The sequence below is a fragment of the Ictidomys tridecemlineatus genome, chromosome 3 (assembly GCF_052094955.1).
Source record: "Ictidomys tridecemlineatus isolate mIctTri1 chromosome 3, mIctTri1.hap1, whole genome shotgun sequence".
Classification (NCBI taxonomy): Eukaryota; Metazoa; Chordata; class Mammalia; order Rodentia; family Sciuridae; genus Ictidomys; species Ictidomys tridecemlineatus.
The window spans coordinates 97653318-97671087 of record NC_135479.1 but is presented as its reverse complement, the minus strand read 5'-3'; the positions used below and the strand labels follow the sequence as shown (position 1 = coordinate 97671087).

The following is a 17770-nucleotide window of genomic DNA, read 5'->3' as shown; positions in this document are numbered from 1 at the left end:
GAACTTGTGAGCCTTCTATCTCAGCCTCCCTAGTCGCTGGAATTACAGGCGTGCGCCACCACACCCGGCTCAATTAACTATTAAAAGAGATTTCCAGACTTCTGTGAAAATGTAATAACAGGGACTGGATTTACCCTCCTGGCTAAAACAACCAACTCATGTCACAGGAAAGCAGGGAGCTGAAACTCCAAACCTTGGCTCTTGTGTTCCCATGACAGAATATTTAAAGTCAGACACCAAAAGTCATGCAAGAGAACTTTATTAGAAGTGAAATTGAGGGGAAAATAAAGTAAAAAGAAAAGTGAAGCTTATGCAAAAAGCATCTTAAGGGGGCCATCTCCAAGCGGATTAGGACCCAGAGACAAGGGGTCCCCAATTTTATTACTGTTTGATGTTGTAAGGTGTCCCGTCCGGCAGGACACATCAACGTGGGCAGCGAACCTAGATGGGGAGGAATGAAGGGACAAGAGACACGAAAGGTGACAGCAAGATAAAAGTTCTGATCAAGCTGCAAACTTTTATTGTTCACACAGGGGTATTTATATGCTGGGGATGGGGAAGCTCTTCGCAATTGCTGGATGTGGGTGGGTAAAACTGCCAGCTGCAAGATGTCTGATGATCAGGGTGTTCCAGGGAGATAGGTAGCTGCAGGATGCCTTTAGGGCAGAATGTCTCCCAGGGGGCTGTCAGGCTAATCTTTGAAGGAGAATGTCCTTCTAGTTCCCGACAGTAAGGGTCCGGCGGAGCGTTGGAGAAAGAGACCACACAAGAGACTGGCTCTATGCAATTGGCAAAAGGGGATTTATTAATTCAGCATGCCGAGGTTCCAGGCTCACTCAGGAAAATAGAGCAGCCCAGAGCCCAGAGCAGAGGTCAAGCAGAGCTTAAGTACACTTTTTGGAGAGGGGGCGGGGGGGCTTTGCATACATCAGAACAAATCATCATGAGGCGCGGGGAAAATTGAACAACAACTCTGAGACAGGATTAGTACATTCATTGGCGGGAACAGTCTGGGCAGGGGTGATTGGTCACTCCTAAGTGGGGTATACATTTAAAGTGATTGGTTTTGGGACCTGGATGCTTACGTGCCGAGCTACTTGGAGCCCTTAGCTATTAAACAACCAGGGAACCAGGAGAAATATTTACTGGGCAGTTCAGGTATTGTCCTAACAGCTACAGGGATTATAGGTTCCGGGGATAGCAGAGGAATTTTAACAATACCTGGTCTTTTACTCTTTAGCCCAGGCCTTGCAATTTAGAGACTTTACAATGCCCAGTCTTTTACACTTTAACTCAGGCTTTTGCAGCTTAGAATCAGCTTAGAAATTTTACCTTTACAATGTTTACCAGGAGAACTGGGGACACCTTCTGTACTCTTTGCTCTTTGTTTATCTCCCTCTTCACCTTGGGTGGTGGAATTTTCGACTTTAGTTGGTCCTCTCTGGAACTGTCAGGGTGGCCATCCTACTTAGGGAACTTCTTCTACAAGTCAACCCATGTTAGTGTGGGTACTGGGGTCAATTGCTGGTCAGAAGTTACCTTAGTGACCTGTGCTACTAAAGGAATCTTTCTTCCCAGACAAAGGAGACACCTTTAGCCATAATTCCTAGCTTCATACCAACCTCAGTGGATTCTGTCAAGAATTAGTCCCATGAATCCTTTCTCTTGATGTGCCTTCCACATTAGCTTCTTTGCTTCTGTTTGTTTTCTACAAATTAACTACTACACTTTGCTTTCTCATTTACTTTGTGAGTAATTTAAAGAAGATCCTAAAAGAACCCTTAAAGAATACTTGTGACCTTGCCTGCATTTCACTGCTCATTGCTAGCTATTACCTAACATTCAGACAAAATATATGGAACAATGGTTTCAAGGTATTGAACAATAGGCAACAAAAGACAGCAATCCCTGGAAGGAAATAAAAAAGGAGAGCATACCTGGTACGGTGGCTCTGGAGGCTGAAGCAGAAGGATCGAGATTTCAAAGCCAGTCTCAGCAATGATGAGGCACTAAGCAACTCAGTGAGACCCTTTCTCTAAATAAAATGCAAAATAGGGCTGGGGATGTGGCTTAGTGATGGAGTGCCCCTGAGTTCAATCTCTGGTACAAAAAAAAAAAAAAAGGAGAGCACTTTGATTGCCCCAGCTGACTTCCTCAACAGTCTCCAGAGCACAAACATAACCCTTATTATATCAGTAATCATGTTAAATATAAATGGTCTTAACATGCCAATTAAAAGAAATTGACAGATAGGTTGAAAACAAGACCCAACTATATACTGCCTATAAGAAACACTTTAACCATAAAGATGCAAACAAGTTAAAGGAATGCAAAAGATACACTAAGCCAATAGTAGTCAAGAAAGCACAGCCTGGTGTGGTAGCCACCTAGGAGACTGTAGCAAAAGGACTACAAATTCAAGGCCAGTCTCAGCAATTTAGTGAGACCCTGTCTCAAAATGAAGAGGGTTGGGGAGGTAGCTTGTTTGCATAGCATATGGCATGTTCCATACCCAGAACAGGATCCAAAAAAAAAAAAAAAAGCAGGCATTGCTATTTTAATATTGAATAAAGTAGATATTAGAATAAATAATATTACCAGGGGTCAAGAACATCATTTCTTGATGATAACATGGTCAACAACAATGTTGAACATTTAGGATGCTAATAACAAAGGTTCAAAATAAATCAAACAAAAGTTGATAAGAAAAGTCACAATTACAGCTGGAGATGTGAACACTTCTCTCTAACCAATGAGTAGAACAAATGAACAGAAAGTCAGCATCTATTTTGAGCAGCATCATTAACCAAGTCAATGATGTTCTTGACCCCTGGTAATATTATTTATCTTTTGATTTCCAAAGATTTGGAGATTTTCCAGCTATATCTATATGTCATTCATTTCTAATTTATTTCTGCTGTGATCATAGAATATATTTTATACAACTTGAACCCTTTAAATATCTTGAGCCTTATTTCATGGCTTGTAATCCAGCTGATTTTGACAAAGGTACTTGAGAAGAATGTGCATCATACTGTTGTCTGGGATGTTCAATGAATGGTGAATGGATTGAACAACAACTCTCAAACATGATTAGTCCATTCATTGGTGGGAACAGGTCGGGCGGGGGTGATAGGTCAGTCCTAAGGAGAGGGGTACATTGAAACTGATTGGTTTGGGCGCTGAGATGCCTACGTGCCAAGCTGCACAGGGTCCAGGTTATTAAACAACTAAATGGTCAGTACCGGCCATTGTCTTAACTGCCTCAGGAATTTCAGGTTCTGTGTGCAGTTCAGAAACTTTACAATACCTAGTCCTTTACATTTTAACTCAGGCTTTGCAGCTTAGAAACTTTACCCTTTCACTGCTTATATCCATCTTGGATATAAGTACTCTGGTGAGTCCCGAATTCGAGCATAACAGATACACATTCAAGGGAGTGTGTGGGCTGTCTTGAGAGTGAGAAGCACCCCTCACTTGGACTGAGTGATAAACCCAACCTGAACTTTTATTAAAATTGGAAGCCATCTTGCCACAAAGCCATGAAAAGCTAATTTCGGCTTTACTATAAATTACTGCAAATTCTGAACCTGCTTGGAATGCCTGCCCGTGCCTTGAACTCACCCATGCCTGGCTCTCTGACCAGATAGCAGTCCTCTCTGAAACTTTAGTGACACCTCATAAATATGGGCCTTCCCTGGCCAGACAACGACCCTCTCAGAGGCTCTAATGGTCCTCATAAATTCTGATGTCGGGGCCAGCAAAAAATGTAAACTACCATTAGTGTGATGCTTGTCAGAGTTCTGTTATCTGTAACCCCCCCCCTTTGTGTAACTTTCTGGGCTATAAAGCTGGGCTGTAGGAAAGGTGGAGCGGCTGTTTTGTTCCCGCCGTTTTGGGAGGGAAAGGCAGCCCGGCCGGTTGAAATAATAAGCTTGCTTTAATTTGATTTTAATTGGAGTCAGTGGTCTTTTCTTTCCTCCTGGTCTAACATTTTGGAGTTCCCCAGCGAGATGACCCTGCCCAACCAGATCACAAGACCAGACTGCTGGAAATTCTGAAGCCGGCCTTCTCTCCAGGGCTCCGGGCTGGAGAGCCACTCTAGGGGGTGCGCAACTTGAGACGTTCCAAGGCCTTGGGGTGAGCCCTCAGTCCCCGGAACCCTGCAGTGAACTGCTGCACTAAAACTATTAGTAAGCACCTGGTGGAGGAGGCCTCCATAGGTAAGTGGTGCCTTTATAACATCTGATATCCGGTTAAGGGAGATCTCTTCTGATGACAGAGAGGTGGCCTGGCGAGGCTCACATATACTCCTGTCCGGACAGTAATGAGAAATCGTTCTGTTTTCTGTTCTGTTCTGTAGGGAATTCCTCTGGAAGGGTAGAGAGGTGCCGATGGGCATGCAGCACGCACTCCTACCCCGGAGCTTTAGCAAGACGTTGCATTGCTCCTCTGTTTTTCTGTTTCGGTGCCGGGTTTCTGTTTTCTTGTTTTTGTTCTGTGTTCTATATGTTTTTTGTTTGTTTGTTTTTGTTTGTTTTTGTGTGTTTTGTTGTGTGATTTCTGTGGTGAAAACTTAAGGATATTGAACGTGAATATGGGTAATAAAGCAAGGAAGCCTGACATCCCTTTGGACTGTGTTTTAAGGAACTGCGATGAACTTTATCCCCCTTTGTTAAGCAGGAGGAGAGAAGCCCCTGGCTGGCTGCTGGAGCACACCCACTGCAGAGGGCAATGCCTGCTGGGGATCTAAGAACTGAGTATCTCCCAGGTTAACAAGTGAGACTCCTTTAAAACCCCTTGTCCCTCCAGATCAAGAGAGTCACAACCTTTGGGCAGAGTCCCCGGTGTTTCTCCTTTGTTAGCAAAGCAATAAAACTCCCTTTTTCTTTTTCTCAAAACCCTGTCCTCATTATTAAATTGGCATTAATTGGCTCTAAGGTCAGGAACCGAACTTTCAGTTACAAATTTTGATACCCCCCCCCCGAACTTTTTGAGAGCTGACTACTGAAATGTTAGGAGATGGAGTGTGCTTGGGGTGGAATCCTGTAAGTAATAGGAGGGACTGAGGGACTCCCAGCAGCTGCTGAAGCCCTGTTGCTTCAGGGATTCCCTCCTTCTTTCCCTGCACTGTAAGGATTATGCCACCTCTATCTTCTTGAAAAGAGAAAAAGAGGGGCTGGGGATGTGGCTCAAGCGGTAGCGCGCTCGCCTAGCATGCGTGCGGCCCGGGTTCGATCCTCAGCAGCACCACATACCAACAAAGATGTTGTGTCCGCCAAGAACTAAGAAAAAATAAATAAATGTTAAAATTCTCTCTCTCTCTCTCTGTCCCCCTCTCTCTCACTCTCTCTTAAAAAAAAAAAAAAAAAAAAAAAAATGTCTTCCTGGGAAGGTTTTAAAAAAAAAAAAAAAAAAAAAAAAAAGAGAAAAAGAAAAAGGAGACACTTAATGCAGTAAAGTCGCCATGGAGACCCTTGATTTTATATTTCAGGTTCCCCCTCTGTGAAAACATCTGGTTCCCTTGTGGGGACATCTATGATGCCACTGGTGTAGGAGATTTTTCTCTTATCTGCTCTGTTTTAAAGGTTTCTGTCTGTCAGCCATAGTCTGGAGCTCCTCTCTGTCTGTCCTGTGTCTTTGTTTCTGACCCTTTAAGACATGTGCAATAGTGTGTTGATATTATAAATTGTTTCTTGGGAATGATCTTGGCTGAATGTGTGTCTAAAAGATGATGTTTTATTGTAACAATCTGGTATCTGAATGGGTTTTTGATGCATTGCACAATGCTGCAGTTAAAAGTTGGGTTTAGGTAATTGTTTAGTTTATGATTTCAGATAATTCATGCCAGATAACTTAAATACTTAGGATGGAAAACTAAAGAACTCTACTTCCAAGTTGGCAAGTAACTTTCCAATCATTCAGTCTTTTTTTCACCAATTTTGAATTGGGTAGCCTGGGAAAATGTTACTGTGTGTACCAGTGCATTAATTTGGACAAGGATAGTAAATCATAGTATGGTATCTGTTGACAAAACAAGTTGTAAAGATATAAAATTTTGTGAATTGTATCTTAAACTTGTATCATAATTTTCAACATTCGAACCTGAAAATTATGAGTTATAGTTAAAATGCCTTAGGCCTGAGGTGTCTGCTCAGAATAGCAGTTTTTCCCTGTTCTTTCCAGACCTCAGCCAGGACTTATGTTGAAATGCAAAGGAAAGAAGCCTGCAAGCTCAGTAGGAGACTGATCTGAGACCTAAGGAAAAAAAAAAAGTAAATTGTATGGTATTTACTAATTACTGGCCAGTCATTTTTACTAGGACTCTTGTTTTTTTCCTTAGATTCTGTATTTTTTTGAGCTCATGATTTTGTCCCTACAGACCTAGGTTAATGTTTTTCTGATCAGTCCTATCTTTGACCAACTGTGGAGTTTTTGAAACATTGCAATGGAGATTTCACCTGCGAAAAGCTACTAAGGCCTTTACTATTGTTATATGTGCACACTTTTGTTATGTGTTGTATGTCTATATATACACATGTCCGTATATTATATATATGATATACAAATTAACATATATAAGGAGCGCTCATAAAAACAAATTTAAAAAAATGGATCCAAAGATCTTTAATTCATGTGATTTAAATGGTTCAATTTAAATTGGATAAACAGATAAAAATAAATGTCTTTAAAATTTAAGCTTACAAGTTTTTCTAGGTGTTCAAAAACCTCATAAAATATTAATGTCTATAAAATGTCTAATATGCCTTGGTTCTATGACTTTTCCTTCAACAAAAAATGGTTTACACTGTTCAATACATTTGTCTAATATTTTGATAAATAAGTAAAGTAAATTTGATATGGGATTACTCATGAGTACTTTTGTTGGATATCTGATTGATTTACTAAGGTCTGTATAAGTTTGTACTAAAGTCTGTATAAGATTGTAAAAATCAGTCATGTGTTAAAGAGACAAAAACTTCGTAAAACATAAGTTTACCCATAGCATTGTGTTTATTAAGTTTTATTTTTTCTAGAGCAAGCAACCATAAAAATTAAACAAATGGTTAAATAAGAACTGTCATTTTAGAGCACTGTACTGCCATTTCTTTAAAAGCTAAACTTGGTTAATGTAGAAACATCAATGTAATTGTGATGCTATTAATGTGCTCATATCTTCCAGGTATACAAGTCTGTAAGGTAGAAACTTTGAAAGAGCATTATATCAAGCTGGTGTTCGGAAGTTGTATGGTAAAAAATATATTGAGGATTTATTTACCTGTTATCAATAAGATATGTAAAGTTTTGTTACTTCTTACATTGGGGAATAATTTAAATGTATTTTTAAGTTAATGAGAGCCTAATCTATGTAAAGGTTAAAAACTTTCAGCCTTTCTTTAATTCATGTTTTAAATGTGATATCATATGGTGTTAGCTAATGTTCATGTTACCTCAAACAATTTATGTAAACTTTGTAAAATGATATTTAAAAATACAAAGATCAGCTTTAGAACTAAAACACTTAAGATTTATAAAGAGCCCTGCCTTACCTGAGATGAGGCTCTGTGTCCCATCTTACTACATGTGAGAATGACTATGAAAGCAGTAGGCCAGATTTTAGTTCATTTAAAGTTATGTTCAAAAGTTTGGGGTTTTTTTTTTGTTTTTTTTTCTGTCAAGATTACTAGGATCTCAAACAGGGGATATAAAGTATAACTCAGCCAAAAATTCAGGGTAGCTGTTACACGAACTAAGTGTTTTTACTCTTGTTAATTTTATTTTGTAATTTCCTTATAAGTGATCTAAAGATTCCCTGTTAGTGTTTTACAGAAGTGTTGCTTTAAGAACACAACATGGGTTAGTTTGAGATAATAAGCCATCACCTACAAGACAGATAGGATAATACAGATCCCAATTAATAAAAAGAAGAATAATTATAAAGTTATAGACATTAAAGCCCAGTACTCTTAATATAAGGCTGTTAAAATTTATTTGCTGGATGTTTAAGATTAAGTTTTAAAATTAAAGTTAAATTAAAAGGGCCAGAAAAACCAATATTTGGCTCTTGCCCTCTGAGTCAGTCTGAATCCAGGGAACAGGGGACTTCTCTAAAGAGCTTTGCAACTCTGGGCCACATAACCTCCCGATCAGGGAGACTAATGAGACCACTGGAGAACAGAAAGCCAATCAGTGCATTTGCTATGAAGAGGAGAGTCATCAGAGAAGGGAGACATCCCTGGTGCTTCCGAGGGAAGCCACATGGTCAAGCAAGACCTAGACCCATCCTAGTGCAAATGGCACTAGCAGAACTGAGAAGTTTCCCCAGGAATGACTCCCATAAAAGCTCAGCTGACTGTTAACAATAGATAGAAACAAAAGTCAGTTTGACTGCTTCATCTTAAACACTTAGCAAAGACAGTTAAAACCAAAATACAGCCATTCCTGGGCATTTTAAATAATAATAATGATGATAATAATAATAATAATTATTATTATTTAAGGTATACACTTTATGTTAGCCTCCCAAAATAAGTAAGACTGGAGACTACAAAGAAGGATTCTCAGACAGAAATGCCTGATAACTATAAAAAGAGACTATCAAGAGGAGCTGCCAGAGACAGAAGTTTTTAGTTTAAGGCCTACAGTTATTCCTAACCTACACAGGTAGGCTTCGTGTTTGCTAGTATGATTATCCAGCCCTGAGTAACAGAATTTACTATTTATTTATTTTTAAGGTTTCTCTACTAGACACAGAGCTCATACTAGTAAAAGAATTTTGCAAGATCAAATGACATTAAATTATTAAACTGTATCTTATGGGGAAGGACATCTGTAACACTAAAAGTTAAATGTTATGCTTACAGTCCTGATAACTGTTAAAGCCTGGTGAGGAAACTTCTATACAGTGACACGTTCCAGCTGCTGCAACATTTACTCAGTACTCATGGTTTTTGTTTCTCTCATAGAAGCACCATTCCCAGATGACTTTACAACCTGTTGTTCCCCAACCAGACTTCAAATCGAACTGACTTCTAAAAGGCAACTCATGTCCCTCACGCTGTGCCCCCTCACGTCACCCTCTCTCAGCTCAGAAGAAGCCAAAATGAGTGACGCCTCTCTTCTTACAACAATGGAGCCAAAAATAAATAGATTATCAATATAAGTAATTAATTAAGTCAGATAAAATCAGGGAGACTGGTTTTGGGTGAGTTCTAAAAATTTGGAGACTGTTACCTGAGGGATTAAAATTCCCTCAGTGCTCTTCCCCTACCCTATCAAAGATTTGAAAGGGACACATAAGAAAAGGGGGGAATGATAGACCCAACCTGATCTTTTATTAAAATTGGAAGCCATCTTGCCACAAAGCCATGAAAAGCTAATTTCGGCTTTACTATAAATTACTGCAAATTCTGGACCTGCTTGGAATGCCTGCCCGTGCCTTGAACTCACCCATGCCTGGCTCTCTGACCAGATAGCAGCCCTCTCTGAAACTTTAGTGACACCTCATAAATATGGGCCTTCCCTGGCCAGACAACGACCCTCTCAGAGGCTCTAATGGTCCTCATAAATTCTGATGTTGGGGCCAGCAAAAAATGTAAACTACCATTAGTGTGATGCTTGTCAGAGTTCTGTTATCTGTAACCCCCCCTTTGTGTAACTTTCTGGGCTATAAAGCTGGGCTGTAGGAAAGGTGGGGTGGCTGTCTTGTTCCTGCTATTTTGGGAGGGAAAGGCAGCCCGGCCGGTTGAAATAATAAGCTTGCTTTAATTTGATTTTAATTGGAGTCAGTGGTCTTTTCTTGCGTCCTGGTCTAACACTGAGGATCCAATATTTATAGAAGGGTATACCAGGGGCTGACCAGAGGTGGATCCAAGGTAGAACTGCACAATTCTGCCAGTTTTCCCTTGCCGTTCTGTATTTTCCTCATTTTAAAAGGGCATGGGCCAAGGGCTTCTTGCTCAAGATTTAGAACTATGCTTTCTGCTTATAGGTGTTTCTTTTTTTTTTTTTAGTTGTCAATGGACCTTTATGATTTAATTTATTTATAGGTGGTGCAGAGAATCGACCCCAGTGTCTCACACATGCTAGGCAAGTGCTCTACAACTGAGCTCTAGCCCCAGCCCCTGATCCTTTAAGATTTCCTATTTCTCTTTCTTTATCTTAAATCCCTATCTCAGGCCCAACATAGACTGACCCTCTGAAACCCTAAGCCAAAATAAATTTTTCCCCTCAAAGTTATTCTTGTCAGGTATTTTGTCACAGTGACAAAAAATTGACTTACACAATTGTAGATGCAAAAATTCAAAACCAGAATTTTAGCAAATTAAGTCCAACATATAAAAATGAAAGTATATCAAAATGTGTTGAGGGCTGGGGTTGTGGCTCAATGAGTAGAGTGCTTTCCTAGCATGTGAAGGCTCTGGATTCAATTCTCAGCACTGCATCTAAATATATAAATAAATAAATAAACTCATAAAATAAAGGTTCATCAACAATTAAAAAAATTTTTAAAAAAAAGATGTATTGAAGTTTATCCCAAAAATGTAGGCCTGGTTTAATAGTCAAATATCAATCACCCTATTTACCACATTAACAAAATGAAAAACAAAACTATTTAGTTATCTGTGGCTACAGAAACAGAGTTGGACAAGGTCAATCTCTTTTGTGTGGCACTGGGGATGGAACCCAGGGCCTCTTGCATGCTAGACAAGTGCTCTACCTCTGAGCTACTTTCCAAGTCCCTAGTATTTTAAAATTTTATTTTATTTTTCAGTTCTGGGGATCGAACCTGGAAGCACTCTACTATGGAGCTACAGCCCCAGTCCTTTTTTTATTTTTTATTTTGAGACAGGGTCTTGCTAAATTGGCCAGGCTGTCCCTGAACTTGCAATCTCCTGCTTCCATCTCCTGAGTTGCTAGGATTACAGGTGTGTGACCCCAAGCCCAGCACAATATCCATTCTTGATAAAAACTCTCAGTAAGGAATACTCTCAACTTGATAAAGGGTCTTTATCAAAAATATATATTTCTTTCTCTTCCTCTCCCCCTTCTCCTCCCTCATCCCTACCCTCTCTTAATCTCAAGGGAAACAGGATTACTTTTCTTTCCCATCCTAGGCAAAATTATCTGTCCTTAAGCACACACCTAGCACTCCAATCAAGTAACTCAGATTTAAGAGTTGGCACCAGCAGATCTAGGAAATGACTACCTGTCAAGTTAACAAGTGAATTACAAATCTGGACAGGGAATATCAGGAATGTATCCTTTGAATCACCTCTTTAAAAATCCCCTGATCTCTCTGATGGAGAGAATCACACCTCTGGGACAGAAGTCTCCTGTGTTTCTCCTTTGCCTGCAAAGCAATGAAACTAACTTTATTTATTTATTTTTGGTACCAGGTACTTTACCACTGAGAGATATCCCCAGCCCTTTTTATTTTTTTGAGATAAGTTCTCCCTAAATTGCTTACAGCCTTACTAAATTGCTGAGGCTGGCTTTGAACCTGTCAATCTCTTGCCTCAGCCTTCTTACTCATTGAGATTACAGGTGTGCACCACTGTGCCTGGCAATAAAACTTCTTTTTCCTTTTTCTCAAAACTGTGTCCTTGTTATTGGATTGGCATTGGCTGAGCTTTTGGTAATAATATCATGGTGCCAATGAGAGTAGGCACAAAAATTTGGGGACAGAAATTAGTGTGCTGTATTTGTTGTGTTTGGGGTCCAAAACAATGTTGGGATATCCAACTGAGTATTCACAGTTAAATAGATCTGGAGCTCAGAAAAGAGATCTCAGGAGCCTCTTAGGAGTAATTTATTTTTTAAATAAGTGCTAAAGGGAAACAGGTGAAGAGTTAAGATGAGAAGGGGGCTAGAAATGCAAATACTGCAATGAATAGGGAGGATATGGATAAGGTAAAAAAGGCAATTAAGAGTAATCATAGTATGAAAAGATGCCACTATGGAGCACTGTAAGGGAAATAGTTTCAAGACAGCAGGGATCAACAGAGTCCAAAGTCCAAGAGGAACTTCAACAGGGATCCTTGTGTATGCTGAAATTCTTAATAAACACAAGTGACCTCTAGAAATCATTTAAAGTAGACATTATCTAATATGGATGAGAGCTAGCCAATCCTCTATGTCAGCACATCACCTCACATTCCATGCCCTCAGGGGTGAACATTTAGGCAAGCTGAGACGCTCCTATTGGCTACCAGAGTATTCTCCAGATTGTTCACACAGACTCACCAAGACAACCCAGTATCCATGACTTTGGAGGGCTCCAATATTTATTTTTCAGATCAAAAAAAGGTAGGTGGAATATTTTGAGTTTAAACCTATTCTTTTCCAGGTTGGGTAACCTTTACTTCTGTATTGAGAAGCATATTAATTCACTCAAACTTAATTTTCTCCTCTGTATCAGGGAGATAGAAATACCAATTCTCTTTTATTTTTAAAAACTTTTTTTTTTTGGCACTGGGGATTGAATGCAGGGTGAGTTAAATCCTCTATCCTTTTTATTTTTTAAGACAGGGTCTAGCTAAGTTGCTTAGGACCTGGCTAAGGTGCGAGCCTGGCCTCCAACTTCCTACTATCCTTTCTCACTCTAGGAGGTGTGCTCACAGTGCCAGGCTAAGAAACTCCAATTCTAGATTAAGGTGGATTTTATAAGCATGGGCATTTCTCTCTGAATCTCTCTCTTTTTTTGGTGCCAGGGATTGAACCCAGGTGTGCTTAACCACTGAGCCACATCCCCATCCTTTCTTATTTTATTTATTTATTTATTTATTTTTAAATTTTGAGACAGGATCTCTCCAAATTGCTGAGGCTGGCTTTGAATTTGCAATCCTCCTGTCAGCCTCCTCTGCTGCTGGGATTACAGGTGTGCGCCTCGGGTAGCAACGCATGAGCCCCCTGTATGGAAAGAGGTGGGTATTTGTAGAAAGGTTTTGTTAGGGGAAGAATTTCGAGAGTGTTAGTGTCAGTCAGGTGGCGCACACCTGTAATCCCAATGGTTTGGGAGGCTGAGACAGGAGGATGGCGAGTTGAAAGTCAGCCTCAGCAAAGGCAAGGTGCTAAACAACTCAGGGAGACCTCTCCGAATAAAACACAAAATAGGGCTGGGGATGTGGCTTAGAGGTCGAGGGCCCCTGAGTTTAATCGCCTCTACCAAAAACAAAACTGTTAGTGTCGTTTAGACCCCAATTTGAGTCCCTGGATAACGAAATTCAAGGCAATACTTGTTTTGATAGGTAGGCAGAGGACTGCAGCTCGCTCTCTCCAAAGATCCTAATAAAATAAAAAGTTTGTTTGCTATATAAATAGAGCTGCAAGAGCAGTCTCTTGGCTCAGCAGCCTATCCAAAAGCTGCTCCCCAACTCCATTCTTTTGGAAATGCTGCTCCTGCTGTGGCTACTTCTCCAGCCCGGCATCCATTGGGGATTGAACCCAGGGGCGCTTTATCACCGCACTACACCCAGAGCTTTTTATGCATTTATATATTTTAAAATATATATCTTTTTTAAGTTGTAGTTGGACATGTCTTTATTTTATTTGTTTATATGTGGTGCTGAGGATCAAGTCTCACACGTGCCACTGAGCCACAACCCCAGCCGCATCGCTTTTATTTTGAAACAGGGTCTCGCTAAATTGCTGAGGCTGACCTCCAGCGGTCCTCCAGCCTCAGGCTCTCGAATCGCTAAGACTACAGGAGTGTGCCACTGCTCCTGGCTATGGGCCTTTGGATGGATCGAATGGTCCAGTCCCACACTGATGCCCCCTGATTGACCACGAGACTTTTCGAAGCAAGCAGGACGCGGCCAGAGCCCCTCCGGTATCCGGCAGCCGCCGAGGGCCCCCAGTGCAGCTCTGCAGAGGCGTGCTCTCCCGGGCCCGCCACTCCGCCTGCGCCGGGCTCTGAGCGCTGCAGGGCAGCTCCCGGGCCTTGCGGCTGGAGGGGCCGAGGCGCAGGCGAGAGGGATCCTCCCCCAAGCCGAGGCGAGGGGAGTGAGGCCCTGCGATCTCTTCCCCAGGGAGGTGTAGGGACCGCTTCTTTGTGGCCGCGGGGGCGGTCCTCGGAGGTGGCTCCGCCCACTCAGGGGCGGGTCCCAGCGCTAGCCATACCCCGGCTCCTCCCCGTGCTCGGGCGGAAGCTAGCGCGGCGCGCGGCGGCGCTGCTCTCCCGTGGCGCTGGGCTCGCGAGCGGATCAGGCCTGACACTCTCCGCCTCCAGGCCTTGCGCTCGGCCTCGTTCCGCGGCGTCCGCTCCTCCGGCAGCTCACAGCGCGTCTCGTGCGCCTGCCGCTGCGGCCCCGATGGCTCTGTGCAACGGAGACTCCAAGGTCAGCCTCGGGCGCGCTCATCGCTTCCCGCCCGCTGCGGCGCGGGGCCCGACCCCGAGCCTCGGCGGCCTCTCACCTCCCGCGCCGGGCCTGGCTCAGGGCAGCCCCCCGTCCCACCCGCCGCGAGCCTGCTCCGGGAGCGGCGGCGCTTTGTTGGTTCCGCCTGCGAGTCGGGGCGGGCGAGCTCCCGCCGGCGGAGGCGCAGGTCCGGCGGGGGCCCTCGGAGGCCCTCGGAGCCCGAGCCCGGCGGGGTCGCCGCCTCGGGCCGGCCTCCTTCGCCACGCGCCGCCTGCCGTCCTCGGCCGCTGCGCCCCTCCCCGCGGCCAGCGCGCTGGCAGGTGAGCCGGGGCCGCCCCGTCCGCGCGCCCTGCTCGGGCACCGGCCTCCTGCCCGCTGCGAGCCTGCCGCCACCTCTCGCACGGCGTGGGGCTCAGTGGCCCGGAGTCGGCCCAGCCCCGCCTCGAGGCGTTTGGCCCGGGTGCGAGGTGCGCCTTTCCGGGGCAAGGTGTGCGCGGTGCACGATTGTGGCTAGGCTTTCGGAAGCACGTGGGTCAAGGTCGCTGGGGTGCGTGGAAGGCTGGCTTCGATGGACGTGACCTGGCCGAGCGGGCTGCGGTTTCTTGTCCTGGTTGCAGGTCCTGGTGGGGCGGCTGTGGGAGGACGGGCACTCGGTACCTGATCACGACCTGTTTGCTGAACGGACGAGACCGGTCATGAGGTACTGGTGATGCGCAGGCTGGCTGGAGCGCTTCCTCCGATCCTAAAGCCGGACGAGACGCTCAACCCTTTAGTTTCATACCTCAGAAGCTGATGTGAACCCGAGTGCAGTTCTCTCCATTTGCCCTAATTTTGATCGTTACAACTCGCGGAAAGATCCATCTTCAGGCTCACAGATGAATCAACTGTTAGCATTAGAAGGACTCAGGCCTAATTTTCTTGCTTTGGAAATTACCTAGTGCGTTCGAGAAGAGGAAGACTGACGTTAAGATAGGCCCCCTCCTTTTGTTTTGACTTGACCGGGAATTTTAAAGAGAATCTTGATCAGTTTGATAGGTTTGAGCCCAAGGTGAACTAAGTTTTATTTCAAGGCTCTTGATATCTTTATAGTGTAATGAACCATTTTACAAAAGTATTTTGAAAATTGGATGTGGATCAAGTTGGAAGCATTTTCAAGAGGAGCAATTGGGGAATTAACACATTTAATTGAATCTATAATTTTTATGTACTAAGGGCTAGGGAGAATCCCTGATGCCTGATTTTAAGTATTTAAAGTAAAGATATGTTAAATATAGGGAAATATGCACAGCAAATAATTGAAGTAAGATTTTCTAAGAGACCCACCTGGAAGTCTGAGTAGGAGTCACTTTTCCAGAGCCTACCACTGAACCACTGTCCCATGAGAGTAAAATACCAGTAAAATACTGAGGAACTTAATTCTGGCTTAAAAAAGGGACATTAATTATGCTTCTGTACATTATATGCACATCCTAGTTTATAAATTAAAAATTGGGAAAGGGCCGGATTTGATTTCTATTTCTGGTACATTTATCAGAGTTTTTTAAAATAGCATTTTTGTACAGTACAGACTAGGGAGTGACCTAAATGCTGTAAAATAATTCGGATATTTTCTTTGGTTTTGTACATAGCATTTTAGAGCTGGCAAGGAAGGACCTGTATGTCATAGCTGGGATTAGAATCTAGCTTATTTTTCTTTTCTCTTCCAGGCTACTTGGTTAACCTCAAGGCAGACTAGTTTGTTTATAGTTAAGGAACTGATGTAATGTTATTAAGTTAAAGATCTCATTTCATATCAACACAAGCATAGAGAGCGTTTCTCGAAGTACTTTTTCTCACTAAGGCAAGGTTGTATATAAAGAAGACAGCATTATCAGTGGGCTTGTTTGTATGACTTGTCTAGTTTCCTGCTGTTTGTTCTCTTGTGTAAGCTGAAGGCTCTTGATTGGAGTAGGGTGGTACCTTCCCTGAGATGTAATGACTGTGTGTATGAGGCTTGGATTAGAGGTATTATCTATTGGTTGGGTAATATAGACTCTTGAATGGTATCTAACAGTGTGAATTTTTTTTTTAAATTGTTTTTTTTTTTTTTAAAGAGAGAGTGAGAGAGGGGGACAGAGAGAGAGAGAGAATTTTAACATTTATTTATTTTTTTCTTAGTTCTCGGCGGACACAACATCTTTGTTGGTATGTGGTGCTGCTGAGGATCGAACCCGGGCCGCACGCATGCTAGGCGAGCGCGCTACCGCTTGAGCCACATCCCCAGCCCCAACAGTGTGAATTTTTGTTGTTTCTTCTTTGCTGGAGATTGAACCCAGGACCTTATGCATGCTAGGCAAACACTCTACTACCGCTGAGCTATATCCCCAGCCCTAATAATGTTAACTTTAAAGTTGAAACTTTCAAAACTAAGGTTTTAAATTTAATGGAGCTATAACTTGGATTTTTTATCTGGGATGTATTGGGAATCAAACAATTATCACCTTTTAAAAAATATTTTTATTTTGTTTGTTTATTTTTATGTGGTGCTGAGAATTGAACCCAGTGCCTCACAAGTGCATGGCAAGTGCTCTGCCACTGAGCCATAACAGCCCAGTTAATCACTTTTTATAATAATGTGTTATGTGAAAAAAATTTCAAAGTTCAAAGATGGATTTTTTTTACCTTCTTGTTTTGTTCTGTAAGTATATTGCAAAAAGAATGGTTTTTATTGTAGTATGTTCTTAGATTTGAAAGATTTTGAAAGTTTTCCAGGAACCTCAGATGACATTACCTTTAGAGTAGGCCAACTTGTCATTTAGGAAAAATAATTGTCTTTTTAAGAAAATTTGTGTGTATGTAGTGCTGGGATTGAACAAGAAGGGCTTTGTATGTGGTAGTCATATTCCTTTCCAATAAGCTACATCCCCAACCCAAGAATTTTAGGTTTTATTTTTATAAAATTATAGAATTTTGGGGTTTTATTTTATTTTTATTTATTTATTTTTGGTATAAGGGATTGAATTTAGACACTTTGCCACTGTGTTACATCCCTAGCTCTTTTTATTTTTTTGGTGGGGTACTGGGGATCGAGGGCCCCTGAGCCACATCCCCAGCCCTCTTTTGTATGTTATTTAGAGACAGGGTCTTCCTGAGTTGCTTAGTGCCTCGCTTTTGCTGAAGTTGGTTTTGAACTTGCCATCCTCCTTCCTCAACCTGTGATTAAAGGCATCTGCCACAGCTCCTGGCATATTTTTTAAATATAGACTTGTCCTATACTTATTTTGAGGATAAACTGAAGTATAATCTGGAGGATACTATTTGAAGTAAGAAATGATTAATTGTTGTGCAAAATAAACTCTTCTTATGGTACTTAAATTTTGTTTTTTTTGCCTCTATCTAAACTCTATATAGATGCTTAAAATGAGTGAAGCCCT

The 17770-nt window shown here is 42.2% G+C and overlaps 1 protein-coding gene and 1 long non-coding RNA gene across 2 annotated transcripts in view; both read left to right on the top strand.

Moving 5' to 3' along the window:
• The first annotated feature begins 4184 nt into the window (after window positions 1-4184).
• Window positions 4185-9779, top strand: LOC144376294 (uncharacterized). The gene is made up of 2 exons (XR_013436590.1): window positions 4185-4223; window positions 7184-9779. It is a non-coding gene; the product is annotated as an uncharacterized LOC144376294 (long non-coding RNA).
• Window positions 9780-14135: 4356 nt separating this feature from the next.
• The window catches only part of Gmps (guanine monophosphate synthase), a 44982-nt gene continuing 41347 nt past the window's right edge, over window positions 14136-17770 (top strand). The window contains exon 1 of the mRNA XM_078043526.1: window positions 14136-14339. Within this exon, the coding sequence (XP_077899652.1) occupies window positions 14313-14339 (27 nt within the window). The 5' untranslated portion in view covers window positions 14136-14312. The remainder of the gene's footprint in view (window positions 14340-17770) is intronic.